Raw genomic sequence first — 16,836 nt, 5'->3', positions numbered from 1 at the left:
CTTTTTTTCTACTGTACCCTTCTTTCTTTCTTTTCTCACTCCACTCCGTCTTCTAGTCTCCATCCTCATTCCACTTTCTTAACCAGCTCCTTCTATCCACCCATCTCTATGCTCTGTTCATCCATTTTTATCCACTCCACTCTTTTTCCTTTTTCTCTATCGTCTATCCTTCCACTCTCCCTACTCTCTCCTGTTTCATATTATCTTTATTCACTGTCTTTCCATTCTTATCTTCAGTACTTCTCCCTTTCTATCCCCCATCCATCCTCTCACCCTCATACTCATCCCTTTCTTTCCCCATTCATCCTTCTCACTCTCAAACCCTCTTTCCCTTCCCTCTTCATCCTCCTTCAACTGCATCCCTTACCATCCCTTCCTTACTCACAAACCCATTTCATTCCCCTTTCCACTCTTCCTCTCCATCTAATCTCCTTTTCTCACTCAACTTTTTCCTTCTAGAGCATTTTTTTTTTCTTTTACAAACTCACTATCACCCTAACATCCAATTTCACAATTTTACACCCTCAAACATACTCTCTATCTCTCATTCCACTCCGGACATCCTCAAATCTCACTCCACCCTTCCCCTTCCTCAGACATTCTTATTTTTCTACTACAATTCCACTCCTGGCCCTCACACGACATTCTCATCTATGTGTTTCATCATAGAGGCACATCTTCATCATCTCGCCTCTCTTCCGGTCTTTCCCTACCCATAACAGACCACTACACCACCTCTATTCACCCTACTAAGATCTGATTTCCATTACCCTTACATCGTTCTTTCGCATTCCATTTCATCCCTTTCTTTTCCACCTCTGTAAAATTTCGACCTCATTCTTGTCCTTCTCCTCCTCCTCCTCTTCCTTGCTCTCCGCCTACCCCATACCCATAACCATACCATAATATCGTTCTCACAGTCCAGCTATTTCTCCTTCTCCACTTGCTCCACGCCCTCCTTCCCTTCCTTATTCCTGTTATCTTGCACCACCTTCAACTCCTTCTCCTCAAGTCCCACCGCCTCTGTTACCTGGAGTTTTGTGCCGAGTCTGGAGAGTGTTAGCAAGGGTCACATTTTTTGAGGCCCCATTCTCCGACTGTTTCACCTTTTCCTTCCCCTCACGCCGCTCGTCCAAGGTCGTCCCCCGCCCGCGAGTGTTTCGTGGCTTTAAAACTTTTAGGATTTTAAACCAGACCTAAACCGGAAGAGAGAGAGAGAGAGAGAGAGAGAGAGAGAGAGAGAGAGAGAGAGAGAGAGAGAGAGAGAGAGAGAGAGAGAGAGCTTTAGAAAGAGAGAGAGAGAGAGAGAGAGAGAGAGAGAGAGAGAGAGAGAGAGAGAGAGAGAGAGAGAGAGAGAGAGAGAGAGAGAGAGAGAGAGAGAGAGAGAGAGAGAGAGACACTGACAAACATAGAAAATACATACATATATATATATACAGACAGACAGACAGACAGAAAGACACATAGACTGACAGAGAGCATATTATTTTTCCTGAACAATAAAAATTCTACACCGTTACTCCTCCACTTTTCACTTTCAAGTACATAAAAAAAACATGACTAATGATGCCACTTCAAACTAACGGAGACGCGACTTTTCGGAGTATAATATTTTTCCAACAACAGAGACGGAAGCAACAACGACAATAACAATGACTGAAACAACAACAGCAAAACCAAACGAAAAAAAAACAACAATAAAAGCAAGCAACAACATCCCTGTCTGCCCGTATCAGTCAGTCGGCCAGTTACCCAGTCAGTCAGTCAGTCAGCCAATCATCCAGTCAGTCAGTCAGTCAGTCAGCCAATCATCCAGTCATTCAGTCAGTCAGTCATGTGGTGAGATATGACAGTGAGTCACATTCATAGCTATCACAGTAGTCATCACAGCTATCACAGTAGTCATCACAGCTATCACAGTAGTCATCACAGCTATCACAGTAGTCATCACAGCTATCACAGTAGTCATCATAGCTATCACAGTAGTCATCACAGCTATCACAGTAGTCATCACAGCTATCACAGTAGTCATCACAGCTATCACAGTAGTCATCACAGCTATCACAGCAGTCATCATAGCTATCACAGTAGTCATCACAGCTATCACAGTAGTCATCACAGCTATCACAGCAGTCATCATAGCTATCACAGTAGTCATCACAGCTATCACAGTAGTCATCACAGCTATCACAGCAGTCATCATAGCTATCACAGTAGTCATCACAGCTATCACAGTAGTCATCACAGCTATCACAGCAGTCATCATAGCTATCACAGTAGTCATCACAGCTATCCCAGTAGTCATCACAGCTATCCCAGTAGTCATCACAGCTATCACAGTAGTCATCATAGCTATCACGGTAGTCATCACAGCTATCACAGTAGTCATCACAGCTATCACAGTAGTCATCATAGCTATCACAGTAGTCATCACAGCTATCACAGTAGTCATCACAGCTATCACAGTAGTCATCATAGCTATCACAGTAGTCATCACAGCTATCACAGTAGTCATCACAGCTATCACAGTAGTCATCATAGCTATCACAGTAGTCATCACAGCTATCACAGTAGTCATCACAGCTATCACAGTAGTCATCATAGCTATCACAGTAGTCATCACAGCTATCACAGTAGTCATCACAGCTATCACAGTAGTCATCACAGCTATCACAGTAGTCATCATAGCTATCACAGTAGTCATCACAGCTATCACAGTAGTCATCACAGCTATCACAGTAGTCATCACAGCTATCACAGTAGTCATCACAGCTATCACAGTAGTCATCACAGCTATCACAGTAGTCATCACAGCTATCACAGTAGTCATCACAGCTATCACAGTAGTCATCACAGCTATCACAGTAGTCATCACAGCTATCACAGTAGTCATCACAGCTATCACAGTAGTCATCACAGCTATCACAGTAGTCATCACAGCTATCACAGTAGTCATCACAGCTATCACAGTAGTCATCACAGCTATCACAGTAGTCATCACAGCTATCACAGTAGTCATCACAGCTATCACAGTAGTCATCACAGCTATCACAGTAGTCATCACAGCTATCACAGTAGTCATCACAGCTATCACAGTAGTCATCATAGCTATCACAGTAGTCATCACAGCTATCACAGTAGTCATCACAGCTATCACAGTAGTCATCACAGCTATCACAGTAGTCATCACAGCTATCACAGTAGTCATCATAGCTATCACAGTAGTCATCACAGCTATCACAGTAGTCATCACAGCTATCACAGCAGTCATCACAGCTATCACAGTAGTCATCACAGCTATCACAGTAGTCATCACAGCTATCACAGCAGTCATCACAGCTATCACAGTAGTCATCACAGCTATCACAGTAGTCATCACAGCTATCACAGTAGTCATCACAGCTATCACAGTAGTTATCACAGCTATCACAGCTATCACAGTAGTCATCACAGCTATCACAGTAGTCATCACAGCTATCACAGCAGTCATCATAGCTATCACAGCAGTCATCATAGCTATCACAGTAGTCATCACAGCTATCACAGTAGTCATCACAGCTATCACAGCAGTCATCACAGCTATCACAGTAGTCATCACAGCTATCACAGTAGTCATCACAGCTATCACAGTAGTCATCACAGCTATCACAGTAGTCATCACAGCTATCACAGTAGTCATCACAGCTATCACAGTAGTCATCACAGCTATCACAGTAGTCATCACAGCTATCACAGTAGTCATCACAGCTATCACAGTAGTCATCACAGCTATCACAGTAGTCATCACAGCTATCACAGTAGTCATCACAGCTATCACAGTAGTCATCACAGCTATCACGGTAGTCATCACAGCTATCCCAGTAGTCATCACAGCTATCACAGATCATCACAGCTATCACGGCGGCCATCACAGCTATCACAGTAGTCATCATAGCTATCACAGTAGTCATCATAGCTATCACAGTAGTCATCACAGCTATCACAGCAGTCATCACAGCTATCACAGTAGTCATCACAGCTATCACAGTAGTCATCATAGCTATCACAGCAGTCATCACAGCTATCACAGTAGTCATCACAGCTATCACAGTAGTCATCACAGCTATCACAGCAGTCATCATAGCTATCACAGTAGTCATCACAGCTATCACAGTAGTCATCACAGCTATCACAGTAGTCATCACAGCTATCACAGTAGTCATCACAGCTATCACAGCAGTCATCACAGCTATCACAGTAGTCATCATAGCTATCACAGTAGTCATCACAGCTATCACAGTAGTCATCATAGCTATCACAGTAGTCATCACAGCTATCACAGTAGTCATCACAGCTATCACAGTAGTCATCACAGCTATCACAGTAGTCATCATAGCTATCACAGTAGTCATCACAGCTATCACAGTAGTCATCACAGCGGCCATCACAGCTATCACAGTAGTCATCACAGCTATCACAGTAGTCATCACAGCTATCACAGTAGTCATCATAGCTATCACAGTAGTCATCACAGCTATCACAGTAGTCATCACAGCTATCACAGTAGTCATCACAGCTATCACAGTAGTCATCACAGCTATCACAGTAGTCATCACAGCTATCACAGTAGTCATCACAGCGGCCATCACAGCTATCACAGTAGTCACCACAGCTATCACAGCAGTCATCACAGCTATCACGGTAGTCATCACAGCTATCACAGTAGTCATCACAGCTATCACAGTAGTCATCATAGCTATCACAGTAGTCATCACAGCTATCACAGTAGTCATCATAGCTATCACAGTAGTCATCATAGCTATCACAGTAGTCATCACAGCTATCACAGTAGTCATCACAGCTATCACAGTAGTCATCACAGCTATCACAGTAGTCATCACAGCTATCACAGTAGTCATCACAGCTATCACAGTAGTCATCACAGCTATCACAGTAGTCATCACAGCTATCACAGTAGTCATCACAGCTATCACAGTAGTCATCATAGCTATCACAGTAGTCATCACAGCTATCACAGTAGTCATCACAGCTATCACAGTAGTCATCACAGCTATCACAGTAGTCATCACAGCTATCACAGTAGTCATCACAGTTATCACAGTAGTCATCACAGCAGCTCAGCCCCGTCGCCTATCACGTTATCTGAAGCTGGAGGCCATTCATGCTTCCTTTCGGCCCTCTAGCTCTAGATTTCGGCCTATGCATTAACTCCTAGCTCCCTAAAACAAAAAAAATATAGTCACTCAAAACCGAGGTGACGCCCAAAATCGTTACCTCTAGTAGAGTATCTATCCACTCGACGCCTCCCGTTGTTTGGAGCAAGGATAGTATAAGAGTAGAGGATGGATGAACAGCGGGAGACACTTGGAGGTTGCGCCAGTGCTTCCCTCTGGCGGACGTGGATATGTTTATAGAAAACGTTTTATGATTTATGGTAGACTTCAGTATTTTTTATGCCTTGTTTATTAGCCCTCCTGACACTTCAACGCACCCACATTTATAAATCTTATGTTAATTAAAGTAAGTGTCATGTATATAATTTTATTAATATCTTCTTAAACAATGATTACAATGTGAAAACAAATAAATGGCAAGACATATCATTCAGTACTTAAATAAAATATAATAGAAAAAATCAAAGAAGTAATACTATCCATTCTATGAGTAAACAAGCAAACATGGTCATGACATAAATGCCTATATACTGTTAAAAAAATAATAACGAAAGAAAAGTATAAAAAAGAAATACATGGTCTTATTTCCTAAGTTTCATATAATACAAATGTTATAGGTTAATGTTGAATACTGGTAAGTTGCACAAAATAAAAGAAAGAATGGAAATGAAAGAATTAATACTATGTAACCTATGAGAGTAAAAAGCAAGCGTGGTCAACACATACATGCCTATATATAGTAAAAAAAAAAAAAAAAAAAAAACACTAACTTGAAAGAAAATTAGACAAAATAATTACATGAAGTTTCATATATATGCGAATGTTATAGGTCTATGTTGAATACTGGTAAGCTGGACAGCCAGATTTTAAGACATTTAGCAGTACATGTACAGCTATGCAGGTATGGGACAGCAAAATAACAGTGGTTCTCAAAATTGGTGCTATGTAAGGGACCATAATCTGAGGATATGTACTCACCAAAGGCAAATTACAGCATCTTTGTTAATTTCTAGAACATATTTAGTAAAATGACATGATCTGCTTGAGTGTAAAAGGTTGAGGCCTGTGGACAATCATTATGGCCATTGGTTATCCTTGGAGGTGGGTGGTGGGCCATGGACAAGTATATTGTATGAAAAATGGGCAACGAGCACAGTAAGTTTGGGAACCACTGCTACATAACAACAATGTATAAGGGCAGATTATGAATGTTTCTTACTATTACTAGAAATATGAACTAAGACATTTCACAAAGTTAGTAAAAACTGTTCTTACATAATTTGAGTAACAAATTAAATGCAGATTATGATTATATGGTAAAAGATGGATATTAATATATTTTGCAGTGTTTCGCAGAACACAGAAATTTGTAAATCATGGGATTGTTATTAATGACAGTATATTAATATTTACATATGTCTTAAACTAGGAGTTATAGGTAACATGAAAAGGTAATGGAAGAAAAAAGAAATCATAATGAAAATAAATTTAAATGATTGAATTTGAAACTTTCAGCCTTAACAATATTTAATGCATAACCTTTAATAATTTCCTATTCTTTTTGCTAGATTTACGTACTTTTCTTTGTTCTTCCATTTTAAATTAGAGAAAATCTTAAGCCTTATATATATGAGGTAAATGGTGCTGACTAGCTGAGTGGAGCACAACTGCAGAGGCGTTATAAATGTATGATTACTTAATCGTGACAGCAAGTTCTTTGATACATTTGTGCTCAACATGGCTCTTTCAATTGAATTTCTTACAATGTACTCTACTTCTTTGAAATGCTGCAAACAGGTGGCTGACGGTATAGTAAGTCCCCCATATGGGGACTCAGAGTTATTCTCTGCTTTCAAATGACAAAAAAGTTTGTTAATGTTATCTGAATCCTGTTTGGTATCAAGCAAATGCTCCCTATGTAAATATTAATATACTGTCATTAATAACAATCCCATGATTTACAAATTTCTGTGTTTTGCGAAACACTGCAAAATATATTAATATCCATCTTTTACCATATAATCATAATCTGCATTTAATTTGTTACTCAAATTATGTAAGAACAGTTTTTACTAACTTTGTGAAATGTCTTAGTTCATATTTCTAGTAATAGTAAGAAACATTCATAATCTGCCCTTATACATTGTTGTTATGTAGCAGTGGTTCCCAAACTTACTGTGCTCGTTGCCCATTTTTCATACAATATACTTGTCCATGGCCCACCACCCACCTCCAAGGATAACCAATGGCCATAATGATTGTCCACAGGCCTTTCATGGATAGTGAGGTTAGGTGAAGTTAGGCCTACAGGAGCTGTCTTGTATAAGCCAACCGGCCTCTTGCAGACTCCTTACGTTCCTAAGTTCCTACATATACACACAAAAACATAACAATCCTAGGTGACATTCTTTCCAATTTCCAATATAAATTCGAGCAGCTGTTTATTTGCCTTTTTTTTTTAATATTGAAGTGACTCCTTTTTTGCGTACTTAACGATCGAAAGGCCTCAGTGTCTAAGTTCTCCTCTCGTGGTATTGTATAAGTCACGTAATACAAACAATGAATAACTCAATCAATGCCCAACTCTACACTAAAATACCTTTCAAGAGCATCAATTAAATAACTCCCTAACAAGCTTTAGTATATATGTAGGTTATGTCGTGGCGCTTCGCTATAAGTGAAACAGGTTCGATCCCCGCCGTGGGTCTCTTCTCTTACCTTTAAACTTTTGCGCCTTCATGCGGCTGGCAAGCGCGTCCCCATACACCCCTAACCAATGGACATTGCACCGCCCACCCTCACACTAAATGTTTCAGGTGACCCCGCGGCCTCAGAGATTCAGTGCTGGGCTGAGTCACGGACTTGTCTGGCGGCAGATTTAAGAGACCGATCAAAAAGTGACATCTCTCCTCGGATTCCTGAGCTCCAGAGATCTGTTTCATCTTAAGCTCTTTCTTGATTATCTTGGCACCGTTTCATCTCTGGTCGAACTATTTTTCATCATAGATTTTGTTTTTGTTGTTGTTGTTAGAGGGATATAAAACTTAGGGAGACGTCTACTTGGTAAATCTGAACAAAAATCCCTCTGGCTGTGTGTGTGTGTGTGTGTGTGTCTTCATGTGAATGTGCGTGTGCGTGCGTGTGCGTGTGTGTGCGTGTGCCTGTGCGTGTAGTCGTTCGGGCTGACAAGCTGCAAAAAATTATTCTACAGCGCATGATTTATAAATTTCTGCTCAATCCAGTTTTCCTTTTGGGGGAGCGGCACGAGGCGAGCTTTTTCCAGCTCTCACTGAACCCGTTGACTCCTCTTCCGTCTCCACTTGACAAAAGGGAGAAAAAAAAAGTTTGAACCAAGTGGAAAACCTGAGCCCCGAGTAGGCGAGGCAAAAGCGGCGTGTGTCCCAGCAGCCGCGAGCACCCAAGGCACAAGAGACAGCCAACCAGCCAGCGAAACGGACCTCGGAGCTTGGCAGTGCGGGAAAGGCCGGACGGAGGGGAGGCAAAAGGCATCATCTTACCTGGACGAGCCGTGGGTTGCTCTCCACCTCCCTGTCACAGCGTGGATGCAAAGCCGCGGTGAGGAGGGCTTCCCGGAGCGTCTGGTGGAAAGACAAGACCAATACTCATATCATGCCAGGTCTCCCGCGGGGCAGCGAGCAACGACAGACCCCGACGACCACAAAGTAATGCGAAAACTGTTCCGTGAAGCGCTGTGACGGGATCAAAGGAGAGAGAGAGAGAGAGAGAGAGAGAGAGAGAGAGAAAAAGAGAAAGAGAAAGAGATAAAAAGAAAAAGAGAAAGAGAGAGAGAGAGAGAGAGAGAGAGAGAGAGAGAGAGAGAGAGAGAGAGAGAGACTGGTACACTTTACCTCCTTTAATTAATAACAATGCTACTGTAGTATGTATAATGTTATATTAGCACTATTATCATCATTACAATTTTTATTAACTGTAGAAGCAGCAGCAACAGTAGTAGTAGTAGTAGTAGTAGATAGTAGACAGTAGTAGTATGATGTTGTTGTTGTTGTTGTTGTTGTTGTTGTTGTTGTTGTTGTTGTTGTTGTTGTTGTAATAGTAGCAGAAGGTGTGGTAACGTTCTGAAAATTTAAGTGTGTAGTTGCCTCGTTGCAGTCATCGTTTCCCTCACTGCACACTTTTCCATCACCACTTCGAAAACAACTCACGCCGCTACATTAAACAAAAGAGAAACTGACGCAATATCTTCCCACGCGGTGCTGTCCTTTTATTATCTGAAAAAGACCAACAATTTTATCTCAACTTTTCATACCGCACAATCTCAATCTCAATCTCTCTCTCTCTCTCTCTCTCTCTCTCTCTCTCTCTCTCTCTCTCTCTCTCTCTCTCTCTCTCTCTCTCTCTCTCTCTCTCTCTCTCTCTCTCTCTCTCTCTCTCTCTCTCTCTCTCTCTCTTAATGCAATTCAAATCTATTCAAATGGCTGTAAATACACACAAAACACATTTCGTCCCATTCCAACCAACGAGGATATAAAAAAAATATAAAAAATAAACGAGTAAATCTACTGCAATGAATATCAATAATTCACGCCACCCCCTTTTAATAATCACCACTGAGCCACAAGACCATTCAAACACCTTTTATTTTTTGCTTGGCTTTTCGTTCGTGTTTGGATCTCGGATAATCGGTCTCTTATTGCTCGGCCGTAACATAAAGGAAGATCCGGCGACCAGGTGTGTGCTGAGGTGTGGTCCCAGGTGCAAAGGAGGTGGAGGAGGAAGAAGAGGTGGAAGAGGAGGAGGAGCCACAATATTTCCCATGACGTTGCCCTCTGTGATGTCTCCTTATCTCTCATTCTCCTTCCTCCTCATCTTTTTTGACCCGTTCACCTTCCCTCCTCCTCCTCTGACCTCTCTTCATCCTCGCCCTGCCTCCTTGACTTCTCCCCTCTTTGTTTTCCTTTCTTCCTCTTTCGCAATACTGCCTCTTTGTTTATTTTACCTCCCCTCTCTTTCCTCCTCCTCCTTCTCTGTATTTTTTCCTTGTTCTCTCTCTCTCTCTCTCTCTCTCTCTCTCTCTCTCTCTCTCTCTCTCTCTCTCTCTCTCTCTCTCTCTCTCTCTCTCTCTCTCTCTCTCTCTCTCTCTCTCTCTCTCTCTCTCTCTCTCTCTCTCTCTCTCTCTCTCTCTCTCTCTCTCTCTCTCTCTCTCTCTCATGGCCTAACTTATCTTCCCTCCTTCACTCTTCCTCCTCCCTTCCCTTACCTAACCTCTCCCTACTCTCATTTCTTTCAGTCAGGCTCCGTCCCTCCTCCCTCTCTCCTTGTCTCTCCCTGACGTGGCAAGAAGAATAGCGAGGAGGGAGGAGGGGGAAGTGGAGGGAGGGTTCGTGAGTGGGTTCCAACAGGGCATAAATCACAACCCTGGCGGAAAATGGAGTTGTAACCTCTCATTCATAAGCCGCAGTCACCCTCGTGCATCATCGGCTGAAGCTTGTGTTCGCTTTCTTTATCTATTTTATTTATTTTTCCTCTCCCAACGCATAACGCAAAGAAAAATGGTCGGCTTACAGGGAATATAAGAAAATGTGTGGAAGTAGTCTCTCTCTCTCTCTCTCTCTCTCTCTCTCTCTCTCTCTCTCTCTCTCTCTCTCTCTCTCTCTCTCTCTCCTCTCTCTCTCTCTCTCCACTTTTTTTACCTTACCTTTCCTTTTATTTATTTCCTTTTCCAACGCAAAGAAAAATGGTTGGCTTGCAGGGAATATAAGAAAATACGAAAACGATCTTTATTTTTTCTCCATCTCATCCAGTTTTTTTTTTTTTTTTGTCAACATTACTTTACCTTTCCTTTATTTTTTTTTCACGTAGTAATGCGAAGAAAAAAAATGTCATTCTTCCAACTCATAAGGCAAAGAAAAATGGTCGGCTTGCAGGGAATATAAGAAAATGTGTGTGGAAGTCGCCACCTCTCTCCCTTCCCCTTCCATCTTTCATCTTCTTCCCTCACCTTACCTTTCCTTTATCAATTTTCTTTTTCTTTCAATCAATAACCCAAAGAAAAATGGTTGATTTGCGGGGAAGGTAAGAAAATGTGTGTGGAAGTAGCTACGTCTCTCTCTTCCCCTTCCATCTTCTTCCCTCACCTTACCTTTTCTTTATCTATTGTCTTTTTCTTTCAATCAATAACGCAAAGAAAAATGGTCGGCTTGCAGGGAATATAAGAAAATGTGTGTGGAAGTTTCTCGCTCTGCCCCTTCTCCCCCTTATGTTCTTTTTTTTTCTTTCAACTTATAACGTAAAGAAAAAGTTATGGTTTACAGGGAATAAAGAAACTTGTGTGGAAATCTTAATCTCTCTCTCTCTCTCTCTCCACCATTTTTTGTCAACTTTACCTTATCTTTCTTATACTTATTTTCTTTTTCAATTCATAAAGCAAAGAAAAATGGTTGGCTTTAATCTTTCCCCTTCTCCATCTTTTTTTGTCAACTTTACCTTACCTTCCCATTTTTTTCCTTAGTATCCCTTCATCAGTTTCTCCTCAGACCACTCCACTCCACTCCTCCCTTCACTTTTTTTTTTTTTTACCTTTTTCCTCGTATATTCCTCCTCCCCTTTTCCCTGCATGCCTCTCCCTTCCTTCCTCCCTTCCTTCCTTCCATCCTTTAACCACCTGTCCTACCCTTTCTTCATCCTTCTTTTAACACCTCAATTTATATTTCCACTTCTTTTCCTCACATTCCTCCTCCATATATCTATTTCTTTACATCCGGTTCCACTTCTGTATTGTCCCTTCCATTCCACCTCCTTCTCAACATCTTCCCATTTTCTTCGCATCCCTTTTCACCTCTTCCTTTCTTCTTTACCCTCTTTGAACTTTGCTACTTATAACTCTCCACCCTTCCCACCACACATCTTGTCCACACGTTTCTTCATAGGCTCTCCACCTCTATCTCCACTCACCACATCCCGCTCCCTTCTCGAATCACCCCTTCTCTTCTTACTTTCCACATTCCATCCATCCCATTCCCCACACGTGACCATCCATCTCTACACATATTCCTCTCTATCCATTTCTCCACACCTTTCTCCACCTCCACATCCCCTCCACTTCGAACTCCACTAGCGTCCTACCATCCCCTTCTTTCTCCATAAATCCCTTCCACCCCTTTTGTCCACATTCCTCTTCATCCATCTCTCCACATCTTAAATTATATCTGCTCTGTCCCCCTCCCACCCTCTTTCCCACGTACCCTTCCACCTCTTTCTCCACACACACCCTCCACCCTCCCCTCTGTCTGCTCCTCCACATCCTCCATCTCCCTTTCTCCTCAAAATCGGCCAGTTTAAGACGATATCCCAAAATCGATTTTCGAAAGACTGCAGTTTCCATGTTACTCACGAGGGTAAGTTTTCGTCGAATGGGTGGATGAAAAAGATGAAAGACAGGGAAGGAGGAAAGGAGGCGAAGAAGACGGAGGGGGAGGAAGGGAGAGGGTTAATGGAAGGGAGATAAGGAGGGAGGAGACTGGGAAGATGTTTTTGAAGATATACTGGAGTGAATGAAATGAAGAATGAAGAATGATCGATATTAAGAGTACGAAGAAAAAAACAAGAGGACGAAAGAGAGGGAGGGAGAAAATGGGAGGAGGAAAAAGACGAGAGAAGAGAAACTGAGAGGGAATGGAAGGAAGAGAGAGGAGCAGGAGGGGAGGGAAAAGGGGAGGAAAAGAGAGAAGAACAGGAGGGAGGACAAATGGGAGAGAGAAAAACAAGAGAGGAAAAATGAGCGAGGAGAGAGAAAAGCAGGCGGAAGGGGAAATGGGAGGAGGAGAGAAGAGGAGAAAGGAGGGGGGGAGGGGAAATAGGAGAGCAATAAGGAAGAAGGGAACGGAACAGAGGTTTTTCCTAGACTTCCCTGGGACTGAATGCCATGAAGAGGAAGGCTGACTGATCGATCTCGGCAGTACCAGGAAGGACACAAAGACCACGGAGCTGCACCCTCAAGAGGATCACGTTCAAAGGTCTACCGCAAGATGAGAAGAAAGAACTACTGTTGAGAAGATTGGTGAAGCAGCGTCCATCGTCAAAATAACAGGTGGATAGATGGATAGGTGGATGGATAGATAGATAGGTAGATAGATAGCCACATAAAAGGAATAAGTAATGGAATAGCTTTGCAAATCCCTTCTCCCCCACCCTCACTCCTGTTTTTTTTTTTTACGCAGGTGTGTGTGTGTGTGTGTGTGTGTGTGTGTGTGTGTGTGTGTGTGTGTGTGTGTGTGTGTGTGTGTGTGTGTGTGTAACCCTTTTTGCCTATCCACCCAGACAAAACAAGCACGCCCACGTCCACGCACGCACACACACACACACACACTACACAGAGACCAGGGAGACAATAACTTCGAAGTAAAATAAAAGTTCTGGAGAGAGAGAGAGAGAGAGAGAGAGAGAGAGAGAGAGAGAGAGAGAGAGAGAGAGAGAGAGAGAGAGAGAGAGAGAGATTAATAACTCGCGGCACCACATCCTCCAAGATCAGACTCCTAATAACAACAGCAAAAAACATCATTGCCACCACACGCGATCTCTAATAAAGGACGGAAATAATACCCCGGTACAAGAGGAGCGGGAGGTGTTTTTTCATCCTCTCGAACTCTTAGGTGGCACACGCTTCTTCAGGTGAGCTCATTAGTTACACCTGGCGGACTCACCTGGAATACGCTATTAATTAAATTTGACACCTAACAAGGAGAGAAGAGAAAAATACATTAACAGAAAATCAGAGGTAGAAAGAATATAGAAAGAAATAACCACAGACACAGACAGGTAGACAGACAGAAAGAGATAGACAATCATAAGCAGACAAACAATAAGAGAAGACAGAAAAAAAGAGAAATACAAAAAACAGAAAGATGAACAGAAATTGAGAGAAAATACGAACAGACAGACACACAAACAGACAGATATAGATTAAAAGGCGGTCAAAAACGGAGACCAAGAGAGACAGAGAGAAGAGAGAAATACAAAAACATACAAACAGACATATAAAAAAAAGGAAATACAAGCAAAAAGACACAGACACAGACAGACCGAAACAGAGAGAGAAAGAGAAAACACAAAGAAACAGAGACACAAAGAGAAATAAAGAAGGGAGACTCAAGCAAAAAGGCACATCCATTTACAGACAGACAGAAACATCGCACAGTCCAACTTCAACGAGACAAAGAAAAAATCCAGACACACATTCATTTTTCAGCCCCGAGGTTAAGAAATCCACAGCCGATGAAAGACGAGCGGGGCAGCAAATGCGGATGACGGATGGCAGCAATAACGCCTTGATAAACGAAGAGCATAATGGGGAAAGCATAAAGAAGTGAAGGATGGCGAGGATATCGTGAATGGGGTTACCTGGAAGACGACGAAGGGAGAACCCGACTTGAGAAGGAGGAGGAAGATGGAAAAGGTGAGAGGCCGGGGGTGTAGGGATGGGAAGGAGTAAAGTTTGGGTTAAAAGATGGAAGGGAATTAGGAGGAAGAAGAGGGATGGAGAAGGTGGAGAACTGGGGGTGTAGGGAAGGGAAGGAATGGACGAAGGAAGTGATGGATTAAGATGAACGTGTTGCAGATAGTGAAAGGAATTAGAAGGAAAATGAGGGATGGAGAAGGTGGATAACTGGGGGTGTAGGGAAGGGAAGGAGTGGAGGAAGAGAGTTTAGGTTGTAAGATGGAAGCGTTGTTGGTAGTGGAAGGAATTAAGAGGAAGATTGAGGGATGGAGGAGGTGGAAGGCCGGGGTTATAGGGAAGAAAAGGAGTGGATGTTGAATGTTTGGGTTAAGAGATGGAAGCGTTGCAGGCAGTGGAAGGAGTTAAAGAGGAAGAGGAAGGATGGAGAACGTGGAGGGCTGGGAATGGATGGAAGGAAAGGAAGGAGTGGACGAGGAAGTGGAAATAAGAATGGAAAGATGTAAGAAAGCAGAGTACAAAGTGATGGAAACGTCATAAATGCTAGAAGGGGATGAATGAAGGAAATATAATGGGAGGAAGAGGTGGAAAGTTAAGCGGAGCGAGTGGATAAGAATGGATGGATATAAGGAAGATGTGGATAAAGAGAAGGAAACGTTGTGTAACGGTCCGAATGTGAATGAACGAGAGAATGTGAGTAAGTCAGTGAGTAACAGGAAAGTAGAAGGAGCATGAATGAAAGAATGTTAGTAAGGAAAGAGTGAGTAAGTGTGAATGAGCGAATATATGAACGAGTTACTGAAATCCCTCATCTCGAAGCCTCGAACCCCTCCAAGAAACCAATAACTAGTTAGTTAGGTAGGGTTTGATTGTAATGCCGAGAGGTCAGGTAAGAAGGGGAGAAGCGAAGTGGAGGGCAAGGAGACCCACGAGTCAGTGAGGAGGAAGGACCAGCCAGAAGTGGATAAAGAGAAGGAAACGTTGTATATGGTGTTAGGAGGTAAATGAAGGAGAGACAATGAGAGCAGGAGGAGGACGTAGAGAGATGAAGGAAAGAGTGGATAAGAAAGGGAGAATGGCAGGAAAAAGTGGATAAAAATATGGGAACGTCATAGCTGGTGGAAGGAATTGAAATGAAGGAAAGATGACGAAGAGGAGGAGGAAAGTTGAAATGAAAGAGTGGATGAAAAGAAAGATGGAAGAAAGGAGTGGATTGAGGAAATGCAGATAGAGAGATTAAAGAAAGGGTTGGAAAATAACTGGATGAAGAAATAGAAAAAAAATAGTGAAAGGAGGTAAAGTAATCGAAAGAGTGGATTAGGAAAAGAAAAAGAAAGAAAACATACCAAAACAGACACAAGGAGAAACCACTTAAGAAGGTCTGAAAAGGAGAAATCGATGGGGAGTGACTGAGGATAAGAAGAAGACAGAGGAAGATGGATTGGGGCAGGTAGGTGCGTGGGCTAGCGGACAGGAGCGACGGCAAGGCGGAGAATGGAAGATGAATGGAAAAGGAGGAGAAGGTAGAGAGGGAAGACTTATGAGAAGATAGATAAGGGGAGGCAGGGAGGAGCCGGTGAAGAGAAGCAGCGATAGGAAGATGAAGAAGGGGGAAGAGGCGGAGGCGGCGGAGGAGGAGGCGCGTGGCAAGACGGACTGGCAATAACCGTGATACATCCCCAATAATCCGGCGACTAACTGCTGTATAAATCCCTGCGTGATGCCCGTCTTGTGGCAGCCGCTTCGTCCCGCGAGGAAAATGTTGAATGGACAGTATCTCAGTAGGGTAAACATTAGGTCTGCCCCGCACTTCGACTCCACTCTCGAAATTGGTGTTTTCTCAATTTTTTTTTTTTTTTTGGGGGGGGGATTTTTCTCTCTCTCTCTCTCTCTCTCTCTCTCTCTCTCTCTTTTCGCTCCTTCTCTCCCACTTTCTCTTCCTTGCTCTCTATTTCCTTGTTCTTATTCCCTAAATCTTCCTCCCCTCCCTTCTCCCTACCTCACAACTCTCCCTCCGATCCTTCCCTCCCTCATAAGTCTCATTTCTATCCTTAATACAATACTTCCATCCTCATCTTTCCCTCACACCTCTCCCTCCCGTTCTTCCTCTCTCCCTTCCCTCCCTCATAACCTCCACTCCAGTCCTTCCCTCACACCTTTCCCTTCCGTCCTTCCTCTCTCTCTTACTTCCCTTACATCTCCCACTCCAATCCTTCCCTCAAACCTCTC

General features: G+C 42.7%; 1 protein-coding gene across 1 annotated transcript in view; it reads right to left on the bottom strand.

Annotated features, from left to right (window-relative positions):
• Nucleotides 1-9,190: 9,190 nt before the first annotated feature.
• Nucleotides 9,191-16,836, bottom strand: part of LOC127010418 (uncharacterized) — a 105,699-nt gene continuing 98,053 nt past the window's right edge. The window contains exon 7 of the mRNA XM_050884483.1: nucleotides 9,191-9,424. Within this exon, the coding sequence (XP_050740440.1) occupies nucleotides 9,363-9,424 (62 nt within the window). The 3' untranslated portion in view covers nucleotides 9,191-9,362. The remainder of the gene's footprint in view (nucleotides 9,425-16,836) is intronic.

Source organism: Eriocheir sinensis, chromosome 43 (assembly GCF_024679095.1).
Source record: "Eriocheir sinensis breed Jianghai 21 chromosome 43, ASM2467909v1, whole genome shotgun sequence".
Taxonomy (NCBI): domain Eukaryota; kingdom Metazoa; phylum Arthropoda; class Malacostraca; order Decapoda; family Varunidae; genus Eriocheir; species Eriocheir sinensis.
The sequence above is the reverse complement of the archived record's forward strand: the minus strand, read 5'-3'. Positions and strand labels throughout refer to the sequence as shown.